Source organism: Dipteris shenzhenensis, chromosome 18 (assembly GCF_047967505.1).
Source record: "Dipteris shenzhenensis isolate YYH24624 ecotype China chromosome 18, Dip_SZ_1.0, whole genome shotgun sequence".
Taxonomy (NCBI): Eukaryota; Viridiplantae; Streptophyta; class Polypodiopsida; order Gleicheniales; family Dipteridaceae; genus Dipteris; species Dipteris shenzhenensis.
Window position 1 is genome coordinate 8,872,958 of NC_141613.1, and position 23,274 is coordinate 8,896,231.

Sequence of the window (23,274 nt, forward strand, 5' to 3'; positions counted from 1 at the left end):
TGTTCACCTTCCAGATTGGGTAATTCAACCCATTTAGTTTCCCTAACTCTCCAAAGTTCGGCATGGTGAAAGAGACAAATCTGGGGGAGGAGGAAGGAAGAGAAGGGGCTGAAGAGGCAACAGTAGAATCCTTGTCCTCCATCCTTGCTGTAATAGCGAACAGCAAACTGAAAAATGAATTTGCAGTAGAGAACTTGACCACGCAGCAAACCTGAGTGTTAATTGGAGTCGCCTTCTTGCTGAGGAACTCCGTTCTAGAGCTGGAAACTTTGCTCTGATACCATGTTGGAAAGGACCAAAGAAGATCCAAATTGTGGCATGAGCAGTTCAGTCAGAGGTAACGCTCATGGTCCTTAAGCCCCGGAAGGGGGGGTTTGATCAGTGCAGTGGGATCTCAAACACACCCCGTTTGGAGATTTCAGTTTGCCTCCACAGGGTTGGAGAAATGGTCCCCGAAGGTGTTCAATGCTATTTTGGGAAATCAGATTACACTCATGATGGATGAGTGGATGGGGCCACAAGGACTAGACCTTTGGTACGCCCATGGCACGGAGGTGAACTTTTAGTCAAGCTTGACACGCGAGGAGCCGGTGTGTGGTTTGGCGACAGGAGTTATCAGATTGCCGCTGGAGGCAAAGGTAGAGCAGGCACACTTCTGGCTCCTCCAGAAGTGTGCGGAGCTATTCAGGGTGGAAGCCTCCTTCATGATGAAGTGGGCACGGAAGATCGGTATTGAGCCGGTATCCACCCTAGTACGACGCCGCACAAACACTAACTACTCGCCCTCCAAACCCCCGGCAAAATCACACAAGGCAGTCTTTCTGAGACATGCACTCACAGGAGAGCCCCATCCTCATGAGTTGGACCATAGTGAGTTGGAACGTACACGGGCTCCACGACCGTGTTCGTAGCCAACCGCAATACCTGATACTCCAGCAGGAGTTGCAAAGGACAGTGGTAGGGCAGGCAGTGGACATCCTTATGATTCAAGAGCACATGTTTTCAGCCGCAGATATCAGACGACGCCATCACCTTCTCCCAAGGAGAGGTCCAGAGGAGTAGTCCCCCGCAGTAGGACGGAGCGGAGGGGTCTACATGTCAGTCTCACAGACTTTGCCTCCAGAGGTCTACGATCAAGGCGAGCTCATTCCAGGACGGGCAGTTTGGATGGGAGTTCGGACGAGAGAGTCCAGGATTGGGATTCTAGACATGTATGCCCCAGCGTGTAGAAAGCACCACCAGGGCTTTTGGAGGAGGCTATCAGAGTGTCTTCCGGATGTAGACTCTTGGATTGTTGGAGGTGACTTCAACAACTTGGAGTTTGGGGAAGACAAGCAGGCGCAGCAGTAAAGCGTAGCACATGGGAGCATTTCATTTTCATGATCGATGGCAGAAACCCGTGGAGAGAGCCAAATTTCAGCAAGACACCTAGCAGCCTTCTCTTCTCCTTTGGACAGAGGAGATACAATGGATTGCTAGAGAGATTAGACCGTTTCTATGTTGGGGACTGGGCACTACACAAAGGTGAATCTATCGGGATTCTGGCAGGTACCACGATGTTAGACCACTCTCCAATGGTACTTCACTTGGATTGTGATCTCAAATAGTAGCCCAAAGCCTCCGCCACAAACAAGAAGAGAAAGGGAGCGAGTGGGCAGCCGTGGCGGACCGAGCGAGAGAGAGGAAAGGCCTCGCCCGTGTGTCCTCCGATAAGCATCTAACTAGAGCTCCCTGCATATAGCGCTAAAACTCCTCTGACCCATCTGTCTGAGAAACCCAATCCCCTCATAGTGACCTCTAGGAAAGACCACTCCACCCTGTCGTAGGCCTTCTCAAAGTCCAAGAGAAGGACGGCCAATGGCTGTGACTCCTCCGTGGACCAATCCACTGTCTCCCAAAATGTGAAGATGTTGTCCAGGATGCTGCGCTCCTAGACAAACCCAGTCTGTGTGTCATGGATGATGTCGATAAGATGGGGCCGTAACCGCAAACTCAAGACCTTGGCGAGGATCTTGTATGCAGTGTCTTTGAGGAGACACAAGAGATCCGTGAGTGAGGGAGCAACTTTGGCTTCAGATGGATACTGCGGAGCCAGACAGTGAGATACCTCGGATGCCAAGTGGATATTGACATTACAGCAGAGCAACAGATTGCCCCGGTCCTTGAGTGTGTTCGGCGCAAGCTTCTCTATTGGAGCTCGTCCAAACTCTCCCCAACAGGTCGCGCCTTAGTGGCAAACCATGTCCTTCTTGCCACGGCCTAGTATATCGCCTCCTGCTGGTGCTTTCACAGAGGATGCATTGGGCAGCTCTGACAGTTGGTACAGAACTTCCTTTGAGCAGGTTTAGACGGCACGAGGAACACTAGGGCCCGAGTAGCTTAGCAGACAGTGATCCATAGGCACTGGGAGGCTTGAGTGTCATTGATCCGGAGATGCAAAGCAGGGCTCTTCTGGGCAAGTTGGTGGTTCATGGCCTCACCCCAGGTGAAGATCCTTGGAAGCGCCTCTTACAGCGAGGACTTCTAAGGAACACCCCACGCACTGGGGGACAGTGGCAGCCTTCACATAGATGGATCTTCACAGAGCCCCCCCTTACGAGGAAGGGCTCCCCTCTCAGGAGGAGTCACAAGGTCTAGCAGAGACTGGCAGGGAGTCTCATCCGTGCTCCGCCTAGATGCAGAGAGGAGTTTCAGCGCCATCCCCTTATGTGGCACCCAGAGATCAGAGATCAGGAGGGAGGCATGCTCGAATAGCGGACTCACATTGGTTGGGCACAGTGGGACAATGGTCCAACAGGGTCCTTTGGCCGTTGGAGCAAATTACCTATGGAGACAGAGGCGAGGCTTGACGCCCTAGCGCATGTGTGAGGGGCAGGGCAACGGATGGGCAAGATTGACTTAACCATTCCTGAGTCCTGGTGGGAAGGACTTCATGTTTGGAGAGACCGCACATGATTGGGGCAGTTTTCCCGTACTGGTGTTCCCTTGAGGATGTTGATGCAACACGGCAGCACGCACCCCCGCTTCTTTCGTGTAGGACTTGGAGGCCTACTTCAGCCACTCACTGAGAGAGACCCCGAGATGGATGGGGGTCCTGATGGGATTCTCTAGCAAATGATCAGAGTGGTAGGACGTTTGGGGAAGGAGTGGCACATTGACCCTCCCAATATCTCAGAGCAGGACGCCTCTAGATAGCGCCTTTGGCTGTGGGAGGGTAGACCCCTGAGGGAGGTCCACTGGGATCCAAGAGAGTGGTTCTGGCCCTCCAGGGGTGGCCTAGCTGAGCCGGTGGATGAGGTGCCCTTCTTTTCCTACACCACACGGATTGGCAGGAGGCTTCAGATGAACTCGTCGAGGTGGGACCCCTCAAGGGAGAGACATTGGATGACCCAGAGAGTGCTTCGGGATGTTCGCTCCAAGTTTTGGGCGCAGTTGTGGTCCAACTTGCGGCCAAGGAAGATCTCATACTTCTTCTAGCTGGCCGCCCACGGAGGCTTGCTCATCGGACCGTGGTTGGAGCAGATGCGAGTGGAGGGGCACTGCCATTGTTGCTCCGATGGTGTTCTGGAGACTATCCCACATTGCCTGTGGAGTTGTCGTAGCACAGCGAGGATCTGGATGGGAGCCCTCAGGATCATGACAGAGTCTTCATAGAGACTACACCTGGGGCATGGTGGACACCTGGGGCATGGTGGCTTGGTTAATAGAGGGAGGACACGCGTTTCAGATTGATGAGATCTCCCCAACCTACCGGATACAGGGCCAGAGCATCTAGAGGATTGCACTCCACGAGGCAGTCCCTCCTGACAGCCTAGCTCCTTCTCCTAGGGAGGACAATGTTTGGGAGGTGGTAGCCAGCATCATGGCTTGGAACATTTGGGTGGCTCGCTGCAGTCTTGTGATGGGTGACCACCCAGTTCCACCCTCGGCTACCCTAGTTGCCATCTCGCAAGATATCATTTACACTCTATGGTTCACCTGGGAGCATGGGACTCTAGGCTCCAAGGCGACTATCAAGAGGCGTGCTTGTTTCTGCAAGGCTTGGCCTGCAGGAGTTTTCTACATCTTCACCCCATGAGGGATTCGCTGCCTGTATAGTCCCCCCACTTGGCTGTTAGCCCAAGTTCCAGAGATCCCCTAGGCAATGAGCTGGGTTTCTCTGGAACAGGCCGTTTTCTTTCTTTCAGCCTTTTCCAATTTTTTCCATACTCAGCACCTTCGGGGTTCAGGGCTGCTGTCTTGTATGAAATCTTTCAAGCATTAATAGAAGGTTCCTTTCTTTAAGAAAAAAAAAAAAAACAAGTATAAACAAGAGCCAACATACAACTCATACCTTTGCATAGGAATATCACTTCATTGGACTTGGAGTACCATCAAGACATCGTTCATATGCTTGCATAGACAACGCATAAATCTCATTGTTGCATAGCATAGTGTATGAAACATGAAGCCATCCATAATTATCCTCAAATTTTCCTTGTTGTATTAATAGATCATATCATCCCCGTATACATGAATATAAATGACATCCATATCATTCAAACAAGTCTTCCACAGTCAATATACAGAGAGTACAACTCTAACAATCAACCCTTGAAGAGAATATTGACTTTGACTAAGTCCTTTGACTATGTATGCATGGAAATACTGTCAAAACTGCAGATAAGACCTCAAAGATGGAATAAAATGTTGCTCAAAACTTCTTCAAATGCTCAACAAAGCGAAAGACCAAAGAATACTGACATATAACTGAAAAACTTGAGCACTAGAACATTGCCAATTGAGATAATCTCTGCCACATATAGCAGTTACCCCCGATTTGAGCAGATCGAAGCTGGAGAGCAAAATTCGAACTGTTTACAGCAGCAATGAGGGGGCTTTCTGGACAGGATGAAGACCCTTACTGAGGAGTATGTCCAGCAGAGATCAGGGATGAAATGTCACACAGCACTTCGCGGGGCAGCAGCTTCAAAATTCGGCAAAGATATGACGAAATCTTCACATTCCCTTGATGAAATGAGCTCAAATCTCGGCAGCAAGTAGCTCTAGACGTTGCCCAAGTGTGGCTAAGAGGGCAGATCAAAATTGTGACTGTAGCAGCCAAATTTTGAGATAGTTCGGCCAGTATAAATCACGGAGGCACGGGCTGTAGACGGGCAATTTTTGAAATCCCTCCGGTGAGAATGTGCGCCCTAGTGTGGGAAAGCTGCAGCCAGAAGTATTTCGAAATCCGACGGTCGAATGAGAAGAATTCGATGCTACAAGCTCAGCCAAGAAGAGGGCAAAATGAAGATGGAGTTGGAAGGGATGAAGAAGGTGATGACATGGCACCTAGGAGGCTAGGGAGGGTGAAATGGCTCTGATACCACATGTTGGTGCAAGCCTGGAAGCATGATGACAAGTTAGAAGAGGTAGAGACAATGGCACAAGTATGAAGGCAATGGCAACTGATTCATTCATAGAATGGAGTACATATAGGCAACTGCCCATTAGTAGGTGGAATCTAGATCCACAATCATCTCAATCAGGAAGACCACCAGTGTCTCCTAGAATCTCTCAATCACACACCACACTCCTATATTCACTCAAAACACCTACTAACAGACACATCATCAGTCACACCTAATCAGGCACACCTACACACACACACGTGTTCACACACTCACTTTTGTGATCACACTCCCAACCATAGACCTTATGACCCTTGGTATGATCCCATTACATCGATTTGTCCAAAGAGAAGGTAACTCAGTGGTATTTGAAGACCTTAGCAGACTCACGGCTCACGGACATTCCCAAGAGCAATTCCGGAGTGCGGCGGTCTCAACGCAACATGAAGACTCCCTCTGTGAACTACGCTATGGTGGCTTTGCCATTTTGAAAAATGACACTTGGGATTTAGTGCCCAAACCAACCAAGCAGAAGGTAATAGGGACTAAATGGGTGTACAAGCTTAAGTTCAAGTCAAATGGGAGCTTAGACAAGTACAAAGCGAGATTGGTGGTGAAAGGCAATGCACAGTCAGAAGGACTTGCCTTCAATGAGACGACCGCCCCCACAACCATGATGGTGACCATTCGAACAGTCGTTGTCTTGGCTGCTCATCCCAGTTGGCCTATTTTTCCGATGGATGTCAAGCCAGCCTTTTTTAATGGAACCCTGGAGGAGGAGGTATTTGTGGCACAGCCACAAGGATTTCAGATTCCAAGATCCCCATCAAAAGTCTACAAACTGAAGAAGGCCTTATACGGGCTGAAACATGCCCCAGAGCTTGGTAACCAGTGGATAGATGTTTTCTTTCAGAAGATCGGGCTTCAACAGAGTCCATGAGAAGCAAATCTTTATCTCGACATAGAGGGGAATTTGCGGCCAGTATTGATTCTATAAATGGATGAAATCATCATTACAAGGGATCATTCGAAGAAGATTGCTTAGGTTAACAGACTTCTCATGGAGGAGTTTGAGATGACTGACTTAGGCATACTTCACTACTTTCTTGGGATTGAGGTGAAGCAATGAAAGAGTTGTATCTTCATTTCACACGAGAAATATTGAAGGGAGCTGCTCAAACGCTTTAAGATGGAAAATTGCAAAACAGCAATTACTCCTATGGAAACTGGTCTGAAGTTGAGTGTGCGTGATCCATCTCAGCCGGTTGATTCATCATTGGATCGATGCATGGTGGGGAGTTTGCTTTACCTCACCAATACCACACCGGATATCTCCTACTCAGCTGGATTGCTCTGTCAGTTCTCCACCACACCCAAGAAGGCCCATTGGGACGCAGGCATGAGGTTGCAAAGGTACTTGAAAGGTGCGCGCACCTACGGCATCACTTATACGAGAGGCATTGAGGGGTAGACATGTCCTATGAAGGGTGTTGGTAGTATTCCACTCATCACAACTGTAGGAAACGAGGAGCTGATTTTCGGTGTACTGTAGCTACCGAACTTGTGCAAGAACCTTTTGCCCGTTAGTCAAATGAACAAGCACAATATGTCGGTCTTATTTGAAAACAGCAAAGTCACTGTCACAGCCAAGACAAACGGAAAGGCGGTGGCTAAAGTGTTGAGGAACTGAACGGAAAGCATGAAGTGAACACAAAATGAGAATTCTTGATTATGGAATGAAGAAGGTGAGGTCCTTATGTAGGCACCTCTTACATGATCACTGACATCATTGATGACCTCTGAGCTCCACAATCATCTCCTCAATCAGCTCCTAGAATCTCTCAATCATCCTATGTGGCATCTACCACCTAACAGTGCTTATGGGCACCTAACTGTGCCTCTAGCACACACACATAGAACCCAAGGTGTGCCTGGGGCATACAACTTGAGATATCCCAACAAACCCCTCCTCAAGGGAATGTCTCAGGCTATGTCAAGGATTCATCTAGTCTCATAGTTTCTCATGCCATCTCATGGTGGTCAAGGATTAATCTATGGCTAGGATCTCATGCTAGCAAGGGTTCCCAAGGGTGTGAGGTAAACAAAAGGAATACATAAGACCTTCCAATGGTTATCTCCCCTGCATGTATATGCACACAATGTCTGCAGGAGGTACCATGGAGCAAAACACATACACATAGCCTACATCATATGGTGACCAAAGGTGTTTACAAAGAACACAATAGTTTATTTCATTCATTTTGGAGGACTATCCAAGCTGAGTACCTTGACTCAACATAAAAAGAGAGATCTGGAGCATATATGGAGATGGTTCAAAAAGCATAATCTTCATCATGTGGAGACTCATCAAATGAAAGTAGATTGGCAGTTTCTGTAGTTGCTTCCTTTTTGGCTCTACAATACTTTTCATGGTGATTGTTTTTGCCACAGTGTTTGCATGGATTGATCTTGAAGCAGTCTTTTGAGAGGTGATTAGTCTTCCCACAATGTTTGCAAGGTGAAAACTTGCCCTTTTGAAATTTTATGGCATAGGCTGTGTCATTGCCTCTCTGGTATGCTGTGTCATTGCATCATCTGTAGTGATTGGAGAGTTGATAAAAGCAAGTTGAGTCATGAGACTCCGCATAAGATTGACATGGGCAGCCAGAGGAGTGCCACTAACCATCTTCAATCAAAGAAAGCAATCTTAAGTGACAATTTTGAGATGTGAGAGCTAGCACCAAAAATAATGTCAAGCTTCTGCCAAGCTTCTGAAGGAGACTCTAAGTCAAAGATGTGATGCATATAGTCATCTCCTAAGGCAAGAGCAATGATGCCATAGGCTTTCTCCTCTCTAGCAAGATCTCTTGCCGGGTGTGTTGGAGCTGAGGATTCTCCAGCATTAGAGGCTGTTGAAGAAGAAGTTGAAGCCGGTTTAACAAGCCCCCAAAGGTTTTCCCTCATCAATGCAAACTTAACCTTCATCTGCAATGTGTGAAAGCCTTTACCATTGAACTTATCCATATTCAAGATGGTAGCCATGAGAGGATCTAACCCAGAATGGGCAGTGTCTACTCTCTTACAAGGCTAGAAAGAGTTGAAGGGCTTCAAAGTACAAGCATTTAGAGTAGCAAAGACTTGTAACCAAATTCCATACTACAAATCAATGATGCTTTCACTTGCATGCTTCATAGAGGTGACTAAATGAAAGTATTCCAAGCAAATCCAGGTATAGCAACTTAAAACAAAGCTGTAGCCACAGTTGTACTGATGCTATTCATCACTTTAAAACATCAGACATGCTAAAGTAGCATCTAATGTAGCATCAAACTCACAACCTTGTCAAAACTGTCCAAAACAGAGGCCTGAACTTGGAGGGCTTGTATCTCACTATTCAAAGCAAAGAAAAAAGGGCTTTCTAGGTAGAAACAAAGCTCATATACCAAAGAAGATCCACTGAGGAGGAGAGGCGCAATTCCACGTCACGTCTCCATAGCTAGCTGCTTGAAAGTCGACTGGTTTTTCCGTGTTTTCTCCTTGAATATGCAGCCATTGCTGCTCAAATTTCAACACAAGATAGCCCAAGGTATGGAGAAGCTTCCCCTAAAAGGAATTAGAGAAAGGTAAAGCAGAAACAGAGAATACGCAGAAGAGAATTTCGATGATTTTCAGGAAATGGCGACCAGCAGAGATGACCTTTCTTCAATTCCTTGCAGGTGAAAGTTCGCCCATACGAGGGGTATCTCCAGCGAGAAGGACTTGGAGAATGGTGAAGCGACGAGGAAGAACAAGCTCTAGCAAGTTTGGGAAGAAGGGGAAGAAATGGTGAAGATGAAGAAGAAGAAGAAGATGGAGAAGAAGAAGATGATGTGGCACAAATGGGCTCAAGGAGGATCATAGTGCTCTGATACCATGTTGAGGAACTGAAGGGAAAGCATGAAGTGCACACAAAATGAGAATTCTTGATTATGGAATGAAGAAAGGTGAGGTCCTTATGTAGGCACCTCTTACATGATCACTGACATCACTAATGACCTCTAAGCTCCACAATCATCTCCTCAATCAACTCCTAGAATCTCTCAATCATCCTATGTGGCATCTACCACCTAACAGTGCTTATGGGCACCTAACTGTGCCTCTAGCACAAACACATAGAACCCAAGGTGTGCCTAGGGCATACACCTTGAGATATCCCAACATCAAGGAGTTAAGGAGCATGGGCTATATCGGCTCAACGCTCTCTTGGTGCACGGGGACCATGGAAGATCCAAATTGTGGCATAAGCGGTTCAGTCACGTCAATTATGGCATTCTCGCCCAGATGCAGAAGTCAAAGATGGTGGATGGACTTCCACCGATCGCAAGCAATGATCATGTTTGCACGGCTTGCTTGGAGGGCAAGCAACACAGGGACAAGTTCCCACAGGAGGCTTCCACGTGCCAAGAAGCCGCTCAAGTTGGTTCATTCCGACATCTACGGCCCGATGTCGGTAAATTCATTTGCAGGTTCGTAGTATTCTCTTTTATTTCTTTAAGATTCAGTCGCATGATGTGGGTATTCTACCTGGCCAAGAAGTCTCAGGCTTATGAGAAATTCAAAGACTAGAAGGCCCAAGTAGAGAGGAAGAGCGGGGAGGTAATCAAAGCCTTCCGCACCGACAGAGGGGGAGAGTTCACTTCTACCGAGTTCAATGATTTTGTAAGAAGCATGGGATCAAGAGACAGCTCACTACAGCTCGCACATCTCACGAGAACGGAGTTGCTGAGAGGAAGCATAGGACGATCACAAAGACATGTTTGACCATGTTGCGAAGGAGGAATCTCTCGAAAGCTTATTGGGGTGAAGCCGTGAACACTGCCGTTCACATCCTTAACCGAACCAAGACCAAGGTTGTAGATGACAAAACTCCATATGAAGCTTACTATGGTAAGAAGCCCACGATTTCTCATTTACGGGGCTAAAGAGATTAGCATAAAGATGAGAAATGAGAAATCGTGGGCTTCTTACCATAGTAAGCTTACTATTAGAAATGCATTTGTTCATGTGCATAAAGATGAGCGGACGAAGCTTGATTCCCATAGCCGAAGATGTATCTTTGTGGGATACAGTGAAGAATCCAAGAACTATCGCCTTTTTGACCCAGAAAAGAAGAAGATCCTTATCTGCAAGGACGTGATCTTTAAAGAGTCACAACCACAGCCTACAAAAGAGGTTCCCGAACTTCCGTCATTACCCCCACCCAAGGTCACCATCCAAGAGGTGGAGACAACTCAAGACCCCGAGGAGGAGGAGGAGGAGGAGAATGCTCTTGCAGAACCGACTCCCAAGGCGACCCCCAAAAAGGCACCTCCATTGGAGAAGAAGCTACCCCAATGGTATTTGAAGATTTGAGAGACTCAGGGGTCACGGACATTCCTGAGAGCAGTTCCAGAGTGCGACGGTCTCAACGTAATATGAAGACTCTCTCTATCAACTACACTATGGTGGCTCAGCTTGAGGAGCCCCGTTCCTTCTAGGAGGCGAAGGATATTCCAGAATGGTAGGAAGTCATGTAAGCAGAGATGGATGCCATTTTGAAAAATGACACCTTTGATTTAGTGTCCAAACCAACCAAGCGGAAGGTCATAGGGACTAAATGGGAGTACAAGCTTAAGTTCAAGTCAGATGGGAGCTTGGACAAGTACAAAGCGATATTGGTGGTGAAAGGCTATGTACAGTCAGAAGGACTTGACTTCAACGATACCTTCGCCCCCATAGCCAAAATGGTGACCATTCGAACAGTCATTGCCTTGGCTGCTCCTCATAGTTGGCCTATTTTTCAGATGGATGTCAAGTTTACATTTTTTAATGGAACCCTGGAGGAGGAGGTATATGTGGCGCAGCCACCAGGATTTTAGATTCTAGGATCCCCATCAAAACTCTGCAAACTGAAGAAGGCCTTATACAAGTTGAAACAGGCCCCCAGTGCTTGGCACTAGCGAATACATGTTTTCTTACAGAAGATCAGGCTTCAGCGGAGTCCATCAGAAGCAAGTCTTTATCTCGACATAGAGGGGGATTTGCGGCTGGTATTGATTCTATATGTGGATGACTTCATCATTATAGGGGATCATACGAAGAAGATTGCTCAAGTCGAGACTTCTCATGGAAGAGTTCGAGATAACTGACTTAGGCATACTTACTACTTTCTTGGGTTTGAGGTGAAGCAAGGAAAGAGCTGTTATCTTTATTTCACAGGGGAAATATTGCAGGGAACTGCTCAAACACTTTCAGATGGAAAATTGCAAAGCAGCAGTGACTCCCATGGAAATTGGTCTGAAGCTGAGTGTGCATGATCCATCTCAGCCGGTTGATTCATCACTGTATCGATGCATGGTGGGGAGTTTGCTTTACCTCACCAATACCAGACCGGATGTTTCCTACGCAGTTGGATTACTCTGTCAGTTCTCCGCCACACCCAAGAAGGCCCATTAGGAGTCAAGTATGAGGGTGCTAAGGTACTTGAAGGGTACTTGCACCTATGGCATCACTTATACGAGAGGCAATGAGTTGGAGGTTTCTACGATAGCGATTGGGCAGGTGACATTGATACCCGGAGATCGACCTCTGGATATTGTTTCTTACTCTCATCAGGAGCTGTGTCATGGTTGAGTAAGAAACAACCTATTGTCGCCCTTTTATCTACAGACGGAGTACAGGGCTGCTAGTACAATGGCATGCGAAGCATTGTGGCTTAGGTGGATCTTGGAGGACATGAATGTGGCCCAAGAAGATGCGACGGTGGTTATGTACGACACCCAGAGTTGCGTAGCGATCACCAACAATCCCGTAATTCACGCCCGGACGAAGCACATCGAGGTCCACTACCATTGTTCGTGAACTCATCGACGAAGAAGTCATAGAGTTGATGTACTGCCCGACCGACCACAACATCTCGGATGTCTTCACGAGGGCACTTCCCAGGGAGCAGATGGAACACCTCATTCGACGCATGGGGATCGGCCCACAGTTGTGTCATTGAGAGGGGGTGTTAGAAATGTCACTGCCCCACCTGTGAGCCCCCGATTTGAGGGGACAAGGGGGCAGAAGACTATAGGGGATGGGGAGGCTGAGAGCAATTTGCTGTAAGAGGGCAGCACCCTGCGTGGAACACTGCACCAGCATCACGCACCCATGTGGGGGCATCTACAGCACATGAGCATCAGCCAGCAGGAGCCAAAAGGCCCTGCATATGGGGCCTTATATAGGCCAAAGGGTTGGCCCAGAAAACCAACCAGAAGGCAGCCATCTTGGCCCTTCTGGGGGTCGGTTTCTGCAGACTGGAACCGACTGAAAAGTCGGCCAGTTCTAGGGGCTGGCTGCCCACCTATATAAACCCCCTCCCCCCACACTTCTCCTCATCATCTGCACAGACTAGCCTTGCACAAGCAAGCGAGCAGGGAGAGGAGTAGCTTCAGATATTCTTACAGTATCTCTTTGCTGTTTTGAACACTCACCTCTTGAGCTTTTGTCAGCCCACTGTTGTGGAAGAATATATCAGAGTTTTGATATCTTTCTCTCCCCTTCTCTTTGAGTGTTATTCGAGCTGCGGTCAGGAGTGTGAGGTGTGAGTGATTCTATCCTCTATTTCCAACATTTTCTCCAACAGCTCCGACTCGAGGCCAAATATAGCCTTCGGAGTGAACCCAATACAATACGCGAGTATCGTCATCTAGTACACCAGAAGAAATAGGCATTTGTCTGCCGAAATGAGGAGGAACTACTGAACACTCTGTTCAGCAGCAACTCCAAAGATTTTTGGCGCAAGTTCCTTGAGCGAAAGTCACCCTTACCCCTCACTAACACTCAAGTCTCTGGCACACCTACGCACGTAGATTGTATCACATTCCTAACCAGCCCCCCCGAACTTGTCGCACTCGCCTAGCCCTACCATTTGCACTCTATTCACCAGCGGCCGTGTCAAGGATGCGACATTGAAGCTCCACAACGGCCGAGCATAAGATCATGAGGGGCTATGCACTAAGTTTCTCGCATATGGGATTGTTGTCCTGGCCCTGATCTTAGCAAAGCTTTTCAATGACGGATTTTGCCTTGGCTTCCCACACACGTGTCCTTAACACTATCACACCCATTCCCAAGGCAGGAGATCTCATCAGCCTGGAAAACTACAGGACCATTATGATTGGGCATGTCATGTCCAAGATCTATGCATCAGTACTCAACACGGAGGTCAACAGGTTTGCACAAACGTAGGAACTTAGGGCCGAGGGCCAGGCAGGATTTCGACGCCACCACGAGACCATGGATCACGTACTTGCACTTAGGGGTGGCATAGAGGAGGCCAGGTCACGGAAGCAGAGAGTATATTGTTGCTTTGTGGACTTCCGCAAAGCCTTTGACACGGTCCCACGAGCCTGTTTCATCAAACGCTTGCAGACGTTGGGGTATGACCAGGAGATCATATGGACTGTTATGGCGCTCTATGAGAGTCTCATGCCGAGTTCGGGCAGGTGCCGGATGGACGGAGGAGATTATGAGCACCATTGGGGTCAAACAAGGTTGCCCACTATCACCGACCTTGTTTGGCCTCTACATAGACGAGCTCGAGACCTTCATGGATTCAATAGGGGGGCTGGTTGCTCTCTTGCAAGTACTCTGATTCAGCTTCTCTTATACGCAGATGATGTGGTTATGATGTCCTCCTCTGCTAAGGGCCTCCATCGACATTTAGATGCACTACATGCTTTTTGTGAGTCACATGATTTGAAGGTCAACCTTGGCAAGACCAGAGTTTATGATCTTCAAGACATCCTAAGTAGTCACGCATGGAGAGCAGTTCACATTCGATGGATCAACAGTTGAGATTGTCTCCTCATATACCTACCTAGGTGTCATCTTCTTTGGCCCAATTTTCATGATGAGGCCAGTAATGTAGGCCCTTTGAGCAGGGGGTATGCCTCAAGTGCTCGCCTAGAGAGACAATGCTTCCACTCACACTTTCAAGACCCTCGGACCAAGGCTCTTCTCTTTGACTTCTTGGTTCGACCAGCAAGCATGTACAACAGCCCTTGTTGGGGGCAAGATCTCTCAGACACTGAGTGGGCAACAACTACAAATCCACGGATGATCCGAGGCAAGCCATCCGTGCCGCATCATATCATTCAGGCTGAGTTCGTCGCATCTCCACTGCAGTTAGATAAGGCATTCCAGACCATTACCTATCTACACTGCGTCAGACAGTACAGGTCCAGTACAACGAAGTGGCGCACGTTGCCATGGCTAGCTGTGTCTTCTTCCATGGACCTCGAAGATAGTGGAGATGAGAGAGGTTGGTATGCCAGACACGTAGATGGTTCGAGAGATTGGTTTCACATAGACAGACTGCCTCCCTTCCAATACAGCTAAGACGCTCCATCTATCCCGCTAGAATACCATGAGGTCAACCAGGTCATTCGAGAGGATCTACTATAGTTGCATACATTCAGGACCTGGTTGGAGCCGAGGAAGCTTCTAGTGAAGCTCCGTTTCTATAGAGACCACTGCTTGCGCATCTTCGAGGAAAACTTCATTGTCCCACTAGAGTAAACTCGAATCCACTTGCCACACTCACTGAGGATCTCTATCGGACAGCTTCAAGTCTCATCACATCGACTCCGCATCGAGAGCGGACGAGCTGAGGGGATACCCAGGGGGAGATGCCTACGCACATTATGTGATCAACAGGAGTTGGAGTCATAGGAGCATTTCGCGTTCGGATGCCCTATGTACTATGAGATTCGCGGTCGATACCATTGCCTCTATAGGACCGGTTTTAGGCCACTATCCAGACTTCTCTCATACCTAGACCAAGGATGCCTCACTGCCTTCATCCATGAGGCGGTCCGCCACAGGGAGCACTTACTCAAGACGCAGAGACAGTCTTCAGGCACATGGCCCAACCCTTCTCAGAGCAGGATTGGAATGAGGGGAAAAAGAGACCAAGTTAGAGGCCCTTTAGGTGGAAAATGTAGAGGGACTATATAAGTCTCCATCCACCCCCTACTATGTACCTTTTTTATGTGACATCTAATCCTATATACTCTCCCTCCTCCTTCCTGCTTCCTGCTGCCTACGCTCACACTCTCTCTCCTCCCTATCTCTATCTCTCTATTCCCTCATCTTCTCTCTCTTCCTCTCTCCTTCCCCTTCTCCCCCCTTCTCCCCTCTTCTCCTCCCTTCCTTCTACTATTCTCTCCCCATCTCCAAATCTGCCCCTTCCCCCTTCTCTACATTGGTATCAGAGCTCCGCTCTCTGGCACCTTGCTTCCGTTGGCTTCACCAACCCTGCATTATAGCAACCACTACGCTGAGATGCCTACAGAAGCAGCAAGGTACAACCAGCTCGTAGGCTAACATACGCAAGGCCAAAGACACCAGCTGATGCACAAGCCCACGACCAAATTGGAGAGCCGAGAAGAGTCCACGACAAATGTTTTCGGAGAGCCCCTCCTCAATTACGCCAACAGTACCATAAAGGAGCTGCCCTGTTGCCTTGCAAAAACCGCAGGCTCAAGCTTATCGCCCAAATCAAGCGCTAACAACCCACGAGAGCCCTCCGACCACCTAATCCAAAGCTCCACATGACCTACCATCACCACGCCCTCAAGCTGCCCGCCGAGCTGCCCATCCCTGTTCCCTACGTCAACACCCCGTAGCCTCCTGCCTATAGAGTTGCCCATCCCCATTCCCTGCAATAACACCCCATAGCCTCCCACGCCCACGTTGACGCTGCATCGCCTCCGAACCTCGGCTCCGCCCCGCCCCCTTCTGTTCCACCAACCACGCGCCTCCTTCGTCACCCTGCAAACCTTAGTCTACAAGGTAGGCTAGGTTAGACTTAACTAGGGTTAGTTTAGTTAGGGGTTAGGTTTAGGTTTGGTTAGTTTGGACCTAGGATAGGTTAGTGCTAACTAGGGTTAAAAGGAGGGTTAGTTTAGACTAAGTCAGTGTCCTAACTGTCTTACCAGTCTTAGGTTAGGAGTCCTAACTGTCTTAGGTGACTTAGGGACCCTCCCCCAAAAAAAAAAAAAGAAGAGGGTAAACAGTTTACTTTCAGCCTCTTTTTAGGGGCCTTTCAAAGCCCGTTTGGAGCCATTTTGGCTCTGTTTCGAAGCTTCTTCGACGACCTTTCTTCTAAGCTCTCCATCGACATTTTCGTGTTTTCCACACACTATATCAGGTGCTCATTACAGCAGGGTTTTGTTATCCATTTCTCCTTGCCTACATTCGAGCTCCTCTCTCCAAGGCCAATCACCATGGCACCGAAGCATGTTCCTCGTGATATATTGCATGACATTGATGACGCTGCTCAATATGAACAAGTGCCTACCACAGTGGTTGCATCCACTAGTGGTGAAGAGGTTCCTTCCACTCAACCTCTCTCTCCTGCATCTCGAGAAGTGCAGGCAACGCAGACGCAATTTCTGGATACCCTTTCCTCTATGCTCCAAGGTGCTTTTTGCCAGATAGGACAGGAGTTCAACCAGCAGCTTACCACAGCCATGGCTATGCAGGATACGGCTCTTGTCCAGATGGGACAGCAGATTGGTCAGCAGATCACATCTGCCATTGTTATGCAAGATACGAGTAAGCAGCCCGCACCCCAGCACGGGGACCATTCAGACAGTCATGATGTTTTGTCTGCTCCACACACGGGTTTTATGACAGATGCCCGTCATGCCTATAAGCATCAGTGGACCATTCCATGTACCCCAGCTTGGGGATTATCTGGACATAGATGATGCATTTTCTATGCCACAAAGCATATTCTTGCAAGATGTCAAGCCATCTTTTGGCTCTCAGCTTTCTGCATCTATGCAGGCTAAGCCGTCTCTTTTGGGCTGACCCGTTGGTGTGCATCCGGCTAGTGCTCCTTTCACCACACCAGCGAGTATGCCTGGAGTTGGCTTGGGTTTATAGCCCACACCCCTGGGAGAGAGGTCAATCCTCTTCTCAGCTCTTTGGTATGCCATCATTTCGGAGAGATGCATTTGGCAGAGAGACCCAGCCCGGGGTTCATGCACCTATCGCTCCGCCAGCGAGCATATATAGCCAAACACAGCCAGTGCATCAGATGGCAGCAGCTTCTACGCAGTAGGGGGTTGGTGATGGGCAGCAAGCCACTTTTGATGACATGTTGGCAAATTCTTTACGTTCATACAGGGCCCTACCTGAGGCCATCAAACTTGAGATGCCCTTCTCCGATTATGTGAACCTCAAGCGTGATGATGCCCGCACTTCTAGAGGCTACAAAGGACAAACTCTTAGTGCATCAGTTTAAAGAGGACACTCGCACTCCCAATGAGTTGGAGTGGCTCACGAAGCTGGAAGACTATTTCCACTTCTACCCCAAGTCTGAGGAGGAGCGCATCATTTTTGCAGGTATGCATATGTAGGACTATGCCCACACATGGTGGCGATACATGAGGGATTCACCTCAGAGACCAACCACTTGGAGGGGTTTCAAAGAATTAATGGTCACTACATTTGTATCTCCACTTGTATTGGATCAATACTTGGCTGAATTTTATGCCTTGTCACAGACCGGTGCGGTCCAAGAGTACTTGCAGCGCTTTTGGAGGCTTTCCTTGTTTGTGCAGGACGTATCTGAAAAGGTAAAGTTGTCGTGTTTCATCCATGGGTTAAATTCTTCTCTCGCTGCAAATGTGAAGGCACATAACCCTCAAACACTTGAGAGGGCAGCTCACCTTGCAGAAGTATTCGAGCCTAAATATGCTCGCAAGCACAGAAATGCCATTGGCAGCTCGCATGCTACGGGGTAGGACACTGAGTCGAAGCCTAAGTTTGCTGAGTGGACTGACAAGAAATCTGCAGCAGCACCATTTCCTCGCTTTCCTACTGTCTCGAGTAGTAAGATGCCGTATGCCAAGCCTTGCAAGTATCCTAATGCCAAGCCTGGAGGCAAGCCTACTGCTGGAAATGAGCAGGCTGAGATAAAACAGCATACACGGGCAATAATGGACAGCAGAAAGAAGGCCAACTTATGTTTTAAATGTGGCGAGAAATGGACTCCTAAGTACAGGAATGTGTGCAAGATGCGCAACAGTGGTACTGCCAAGCTCAGCATGATCATTGACCTCTCAGATGACGAGGAATTGTTTGATGCCCTAGGTTCTTTGGATACGTCTCAAGATGAGATGGCAAATACACATGATGCAAATGAGGCTCCTTACACTGGAGCCACGAAGGGCACCGACTTTCCTTTTGATCCTGGTGGTGCTACGGCACATGACACTCATGCTTCGCATTCATATGAGATTCTGCCCACTAGTGGCATGAGAGGCTGTAGGCCCACACTCTTTTCTGTGGAGCATCACGATGTGATACCTTTTTATGCACGTGAAGATGCAGGTGGTAATGCTCCTGTGAACGAGGAGGAGGTTTATTGGGATGCCCAGCCAACACTTTACTCTACTTCCATGCATGCCTTGATGGGTGCCAAAAGTGCTGATACTATCAGATATGATCTGATGAGGGAACGGATTGCTATCACGCACAGGCCGCTAGCATAAAATGATCAATGTTCACATCCCAAAATTGGGTAGCGGATTTAGACGTAATACCCACAATATTTAACGTTAGTTATTCGATATTACTGAGCATTTCACAATGTGGCATTCTCCACTTGACCGTGGTAAGGTAGTCTGGGTATTCAGCACCTCCTACATGGTTTGTAGTTTTCTCATTCTCGGTTAGTGAAGAAACAATCACTTAATTGCGTTATTGAGCAAAAGGAAAGATGGCGATTTATTCTACTTAGCTCTTCAAATCACTCGAGAGCTTCCAATACCTTCAAAGTTCCTCGAGGGCCTCCGAAAACAAGATTCTCCCCTATTTGCAACTCGAGTGCTATAACGTCGTGCATAAGTTTCCTTACTAATGGCGGTATCTGTGCAGACCTTCCGAATGCTCGCCAGTCCTTCGAATAGTCTTCATCAACGGCAGTTAACCCAGATTGACAATGAGAAACTTGAATGGTCTCTGCTTCCGCTCTAGACTCAGTGCTACCCGCGCCAAAGCTCATGCTGTCACTGTGCCTATGGAACGAGACGTGGTCTGGAGTAGCTTCCAAGCAAGTTGGTCCAATGAGGTTTCCGCAAAGGTGTTCTTGTGAAGTGAGCATCGTAACAAAAGAGGCTGAAGGCGAAGACAAAGCGCGCATACGACCGTGCCAAGGTGATGCACTACCCCATGGCAAGCTTGAAGTAGCAAGAACGATGCGAAGGCGGAGCAGCCCCCCTTGACTTGACATGAAGAAAAACCAAACCTAAAAGCGTTGCATTGCTTGTTTAGCGCTTTGCCCACGTGCCAACGTATAGTTATAAAACGAGTGAGCACTCCCTTAAAGTTCTGCTAGATGCAAACGATTGTTCGACGATGCAACCACTTGCAAATGCAAAGAGATTTGCAATGTGTGTGTGTGAGAGAGAGAGAGAGTTCTTTAAAAACGAAATTTTGTGTGAGTGAGTGAGTGTGTGTGTGTGAGAGAGAGAGAACCAAAATAGAAGGGACCACTTGGCAACAAAGTGTGTGGGACACTTTTTAACAAAATTGTAAGTAGCACACTACGTGGAAGGTAGTGCTAACAAGTTGAATTTCATTTTGATGTGTTTTGTGCTTGTTGCGAGACTTGTGCATATAAGAGATTGGTCGAACGAGTAGATGAAGTTAGTACCGCTTTTGTGATTGTCATTGTTGGTGTTAGTGCATGTGTGTTGTGTGTGTGGTCAATGTGAAAGTCACCTAAGATGTAAGTTTATGTTTCATCTTGCACTTGATGCAGTTGCTCTTGTATTGTGCGTAGAAGCGTTTGAATATTTGGCCTTGGAGTCTTGTAAATGTTAAATACTATGATTTTTTCAAAAAATCTTAATTTTAGAATGGTGAGTAAGGAGTCCACTCTTGCTTGGTGATGTAATTATGGATTTATTCATAGTATGTTGCTACGCCAAGTCCCCGATCTACATTTATGTGATCGAAGTCTTGGATCTATGGGAAGTTTAAAGCTTTGTTGTGTGTTTCTTGCAAGCACAAGATTGTCGAGGCTGGTATTGGTATACTCTTGTGTTCAATGATTGTATGGTTGTAGCCATGGTCTCAGTGTGGCTTAAATTATGTTCCACCTTCTTGTTGTTCATAGTCTTTCAACCTTAATGTGTTTATGCTCCAGTCATGTGAAGATGAAAAGGTTTGTGGAGTCGCGTATCCATGAAAGTGTAGTGTAAACCAATCCGTCCATTTTATGTTAGAAGGATTGAATGGGAGGGTGTCCATAGTAAGCCCTTGTGATCATTGGATAGTTCTAGCTACAACTGGTTGTATCGGGAATTGGTACCCACAAACTGTGTTCAGATGGTTTTTCCAATCCGGAACTCCCTAGCAATTCGTGTGATTGGAGTCCATGTTCTTGGAGTGTCTTCGGAGTATAGGAACGAGTTCTCAATCCTCGTTACGGTAGGTAGCCTAGAGGCAATTTTTGTTTTTTGAGCTCTTATGGAGCCACTTGTCACAAGTAGAGACATTCATCTTCGTGAAAATCTAATGGTGTAGATTCTCTCAATTTTTTGCTTTATTGGTCTTTTCTTTTTGAGTATAAGTAGCTCTACACTATTTCTAAAATAGTTCGGGAAGGATTTCCAAGTGGATGCTTTGTAGCTCCGTGTGGCGCTTCGAATTATAGAGTGCTGCAGGTAAAACTACTTAGCATCACCGAACCTTTCTCTTGGCCACCCTCCTCTCTCTAGTTGTCCTCTTCTTCTCTTACCTTGCACACACCTTGCTCACTGCTTGGCTCTTTGTGTCATTTCCTCTATTCATTGTTTTTAGTCCCTCTTGCTGTCTTTTTCCTTCTCTCCTATCATGATCTATATAGTTTGCCACCTGGCGAGTGTTGAAGCCCATGAGCAATCCCTACACTGGAAAACGTTTTGGAATTCTTCACAGACAACTTCATTAAAGAAGATATAGGAGAAGCCCTCTCCGCTTTTGCTATTGTAGGAAGGCTAGTTCAGTTACGTAAGAAAATTTTAGAAGACACCTCATCTCATCCACACATCGTCTTTTCATAAGAATTACAAGCAATTGTCGATCCATTGTCTGAGCATCCCCCCGTCACTTCTTGGTTTGTTTGGGCACTTCTTGCCTCCCTTTCAGAGGGCCAAAGACACACTCAGATGCTTTGCACAAGCACTCTTTCTCATCGCCTTTGTTTTGGCACACTTGCTTGCTTGAATGGATTTACAACAAGAGGGCTCGAGGGCATAAGTATTTGACCATACAAGCACTCAAGCAGATTCAAATCTGTCCTAGTCGAAGATCTGATGTGAGATCAAGAAGAAAATTCCTTACCTTCTAGAAAACCCATCATCGGAGACAGACAGGATGTGATGGGATCCAACACACCTACAGCGTGTTGTTCGATAGCCTTTAGAAAAGCACAAGAAACCTGCGTGATCAAAAAGGCTTGCGAAATAGAAGTGTAGCAGCCTTCAGAAAAGAACAAGAAACCTACATGATAAAAAAGGCTTGCAAAAGGAAAGCAAGCCACTCGGTTCTCAAGCTAGTATATTCGAACTATGGGGGGAATCGACAGTAGTGCCTACACAGCCCATCCTCCTTTTGGTTGAATTTCGGTTGAATCAAGATAGTACCTACTAAAGCATGAGATTTGGTCTCTTGTATCACCTCGAATCGATTTTTTGGATCCTCTCTTCATCCTAATCATGTAAATATAGTCCTATTGAATGTTTACTTTTCATATACTGGCTGCCATGTTTTTTTGTTTCCAAACATACTCAAGACACGATCAAACCATTGAACTTGCTAAGTATTTGTTCCCAACAAAGCAAGCAAGTAGGAAGGCAAGCAAGAGCTGCTATACCAAATTAAAAACTCCAGGGAGGATCATAGATCATGTAATCTAAGAAGTTTGATTCATATTTCAGATGATGCGACTGGTCTTAAAACAGATGAATTGAGTCTAATTGAGCAAGGTGGGCATGTTTTGGTTTTGAGGTCCCATAAGTCTTGCACGCCACTACATTGCTGTGAAGACAGCACTACTGGCTAGCCCGCCTCCACCATTTGATCAAAGAGAATGTTTGCAGATAGCTTGTGTTGAGCAACGAGGCTCTGCCATTGCCGCTTGGAAACTAAAACTTTGCTCTCAAATTTATACCTTCACCAAGACTTGATAAGCTTGAACAATGAAAGGCAAATACAAAAAGTAGAGTTCTCTATAATGCTTTTCTAGGTCCTTTGCCTTGCTATAGTTGTTAAAGTGTATTATTTTTGCATGCTTTCTTTTTTTGGTTGCAGCTTTTGAAGTCACATACTCACTACAAAATTGTGCCAAGCATATATTTTCAAGACCTTCTTTACGTACCATGTACTTAGTGATAATATCCTGGAAGAATATGTCGTTCCTCAGTGGGTCCATCTTCTCAATTCGCTTCGTCATTTTAAGAGTAACGTTTATTACTCTTGAGGGCCTGTGTTAATGTAGCAAAATTATTGGGTATTGCTCATTAATGGCAGGGACAACATCAAGTAAACTGCCTATTGGGAGTAATGTGTTGCATATTCAATATTGCCATTCTTGGTTCTTCAGATGCGCTCATTGGCAGGTGTTTTCATTTTTAGGCAATGTGACTATGACTTCTGTAGTTGTTTTATCAACCTTTGTCATCTACGATGTGCAATATGAGGCTACACCACATGGGTTCAAGATGAATTGAATATCGGTATTAGCACCTCATAGTGACGAAATTGTAGGATTAAATTGCTTGTGAAGATATCTTTTGGTTGTCTCTACAAAAGTAGGGTA

At 47.0% G+C, this 23,274-nt stretch overlaps 1 protein-coding gene across 1 annotated transcript in view; it reads right to left on the reverse strand.

Annotated features, from left to right (window-relative positions):
- Nucleotides 1–19,834, reverse strand: part of LOC147890765 (DTW domain-containing protein) — a 40,238-nt gene extending 20,404 nt beyond the window's left edge. Inside the window, exon 1 of the mRNA XM_087389985.1 lies at nucleotides 19,240–19,834. Coding sequence (XP_087246111.1) covers nucleotides 19,240–19,701 — 462 coding nt within the window. The 5' untranslated portion in view covers nucleotides 19,702–19,834. The remainder of the gene's footprint in view (nucleotides 1–19,239) is intronic.
- Between the last annotated feature and the right edge of the window lie 3,440 nt (nucleotides 19,835–23,274).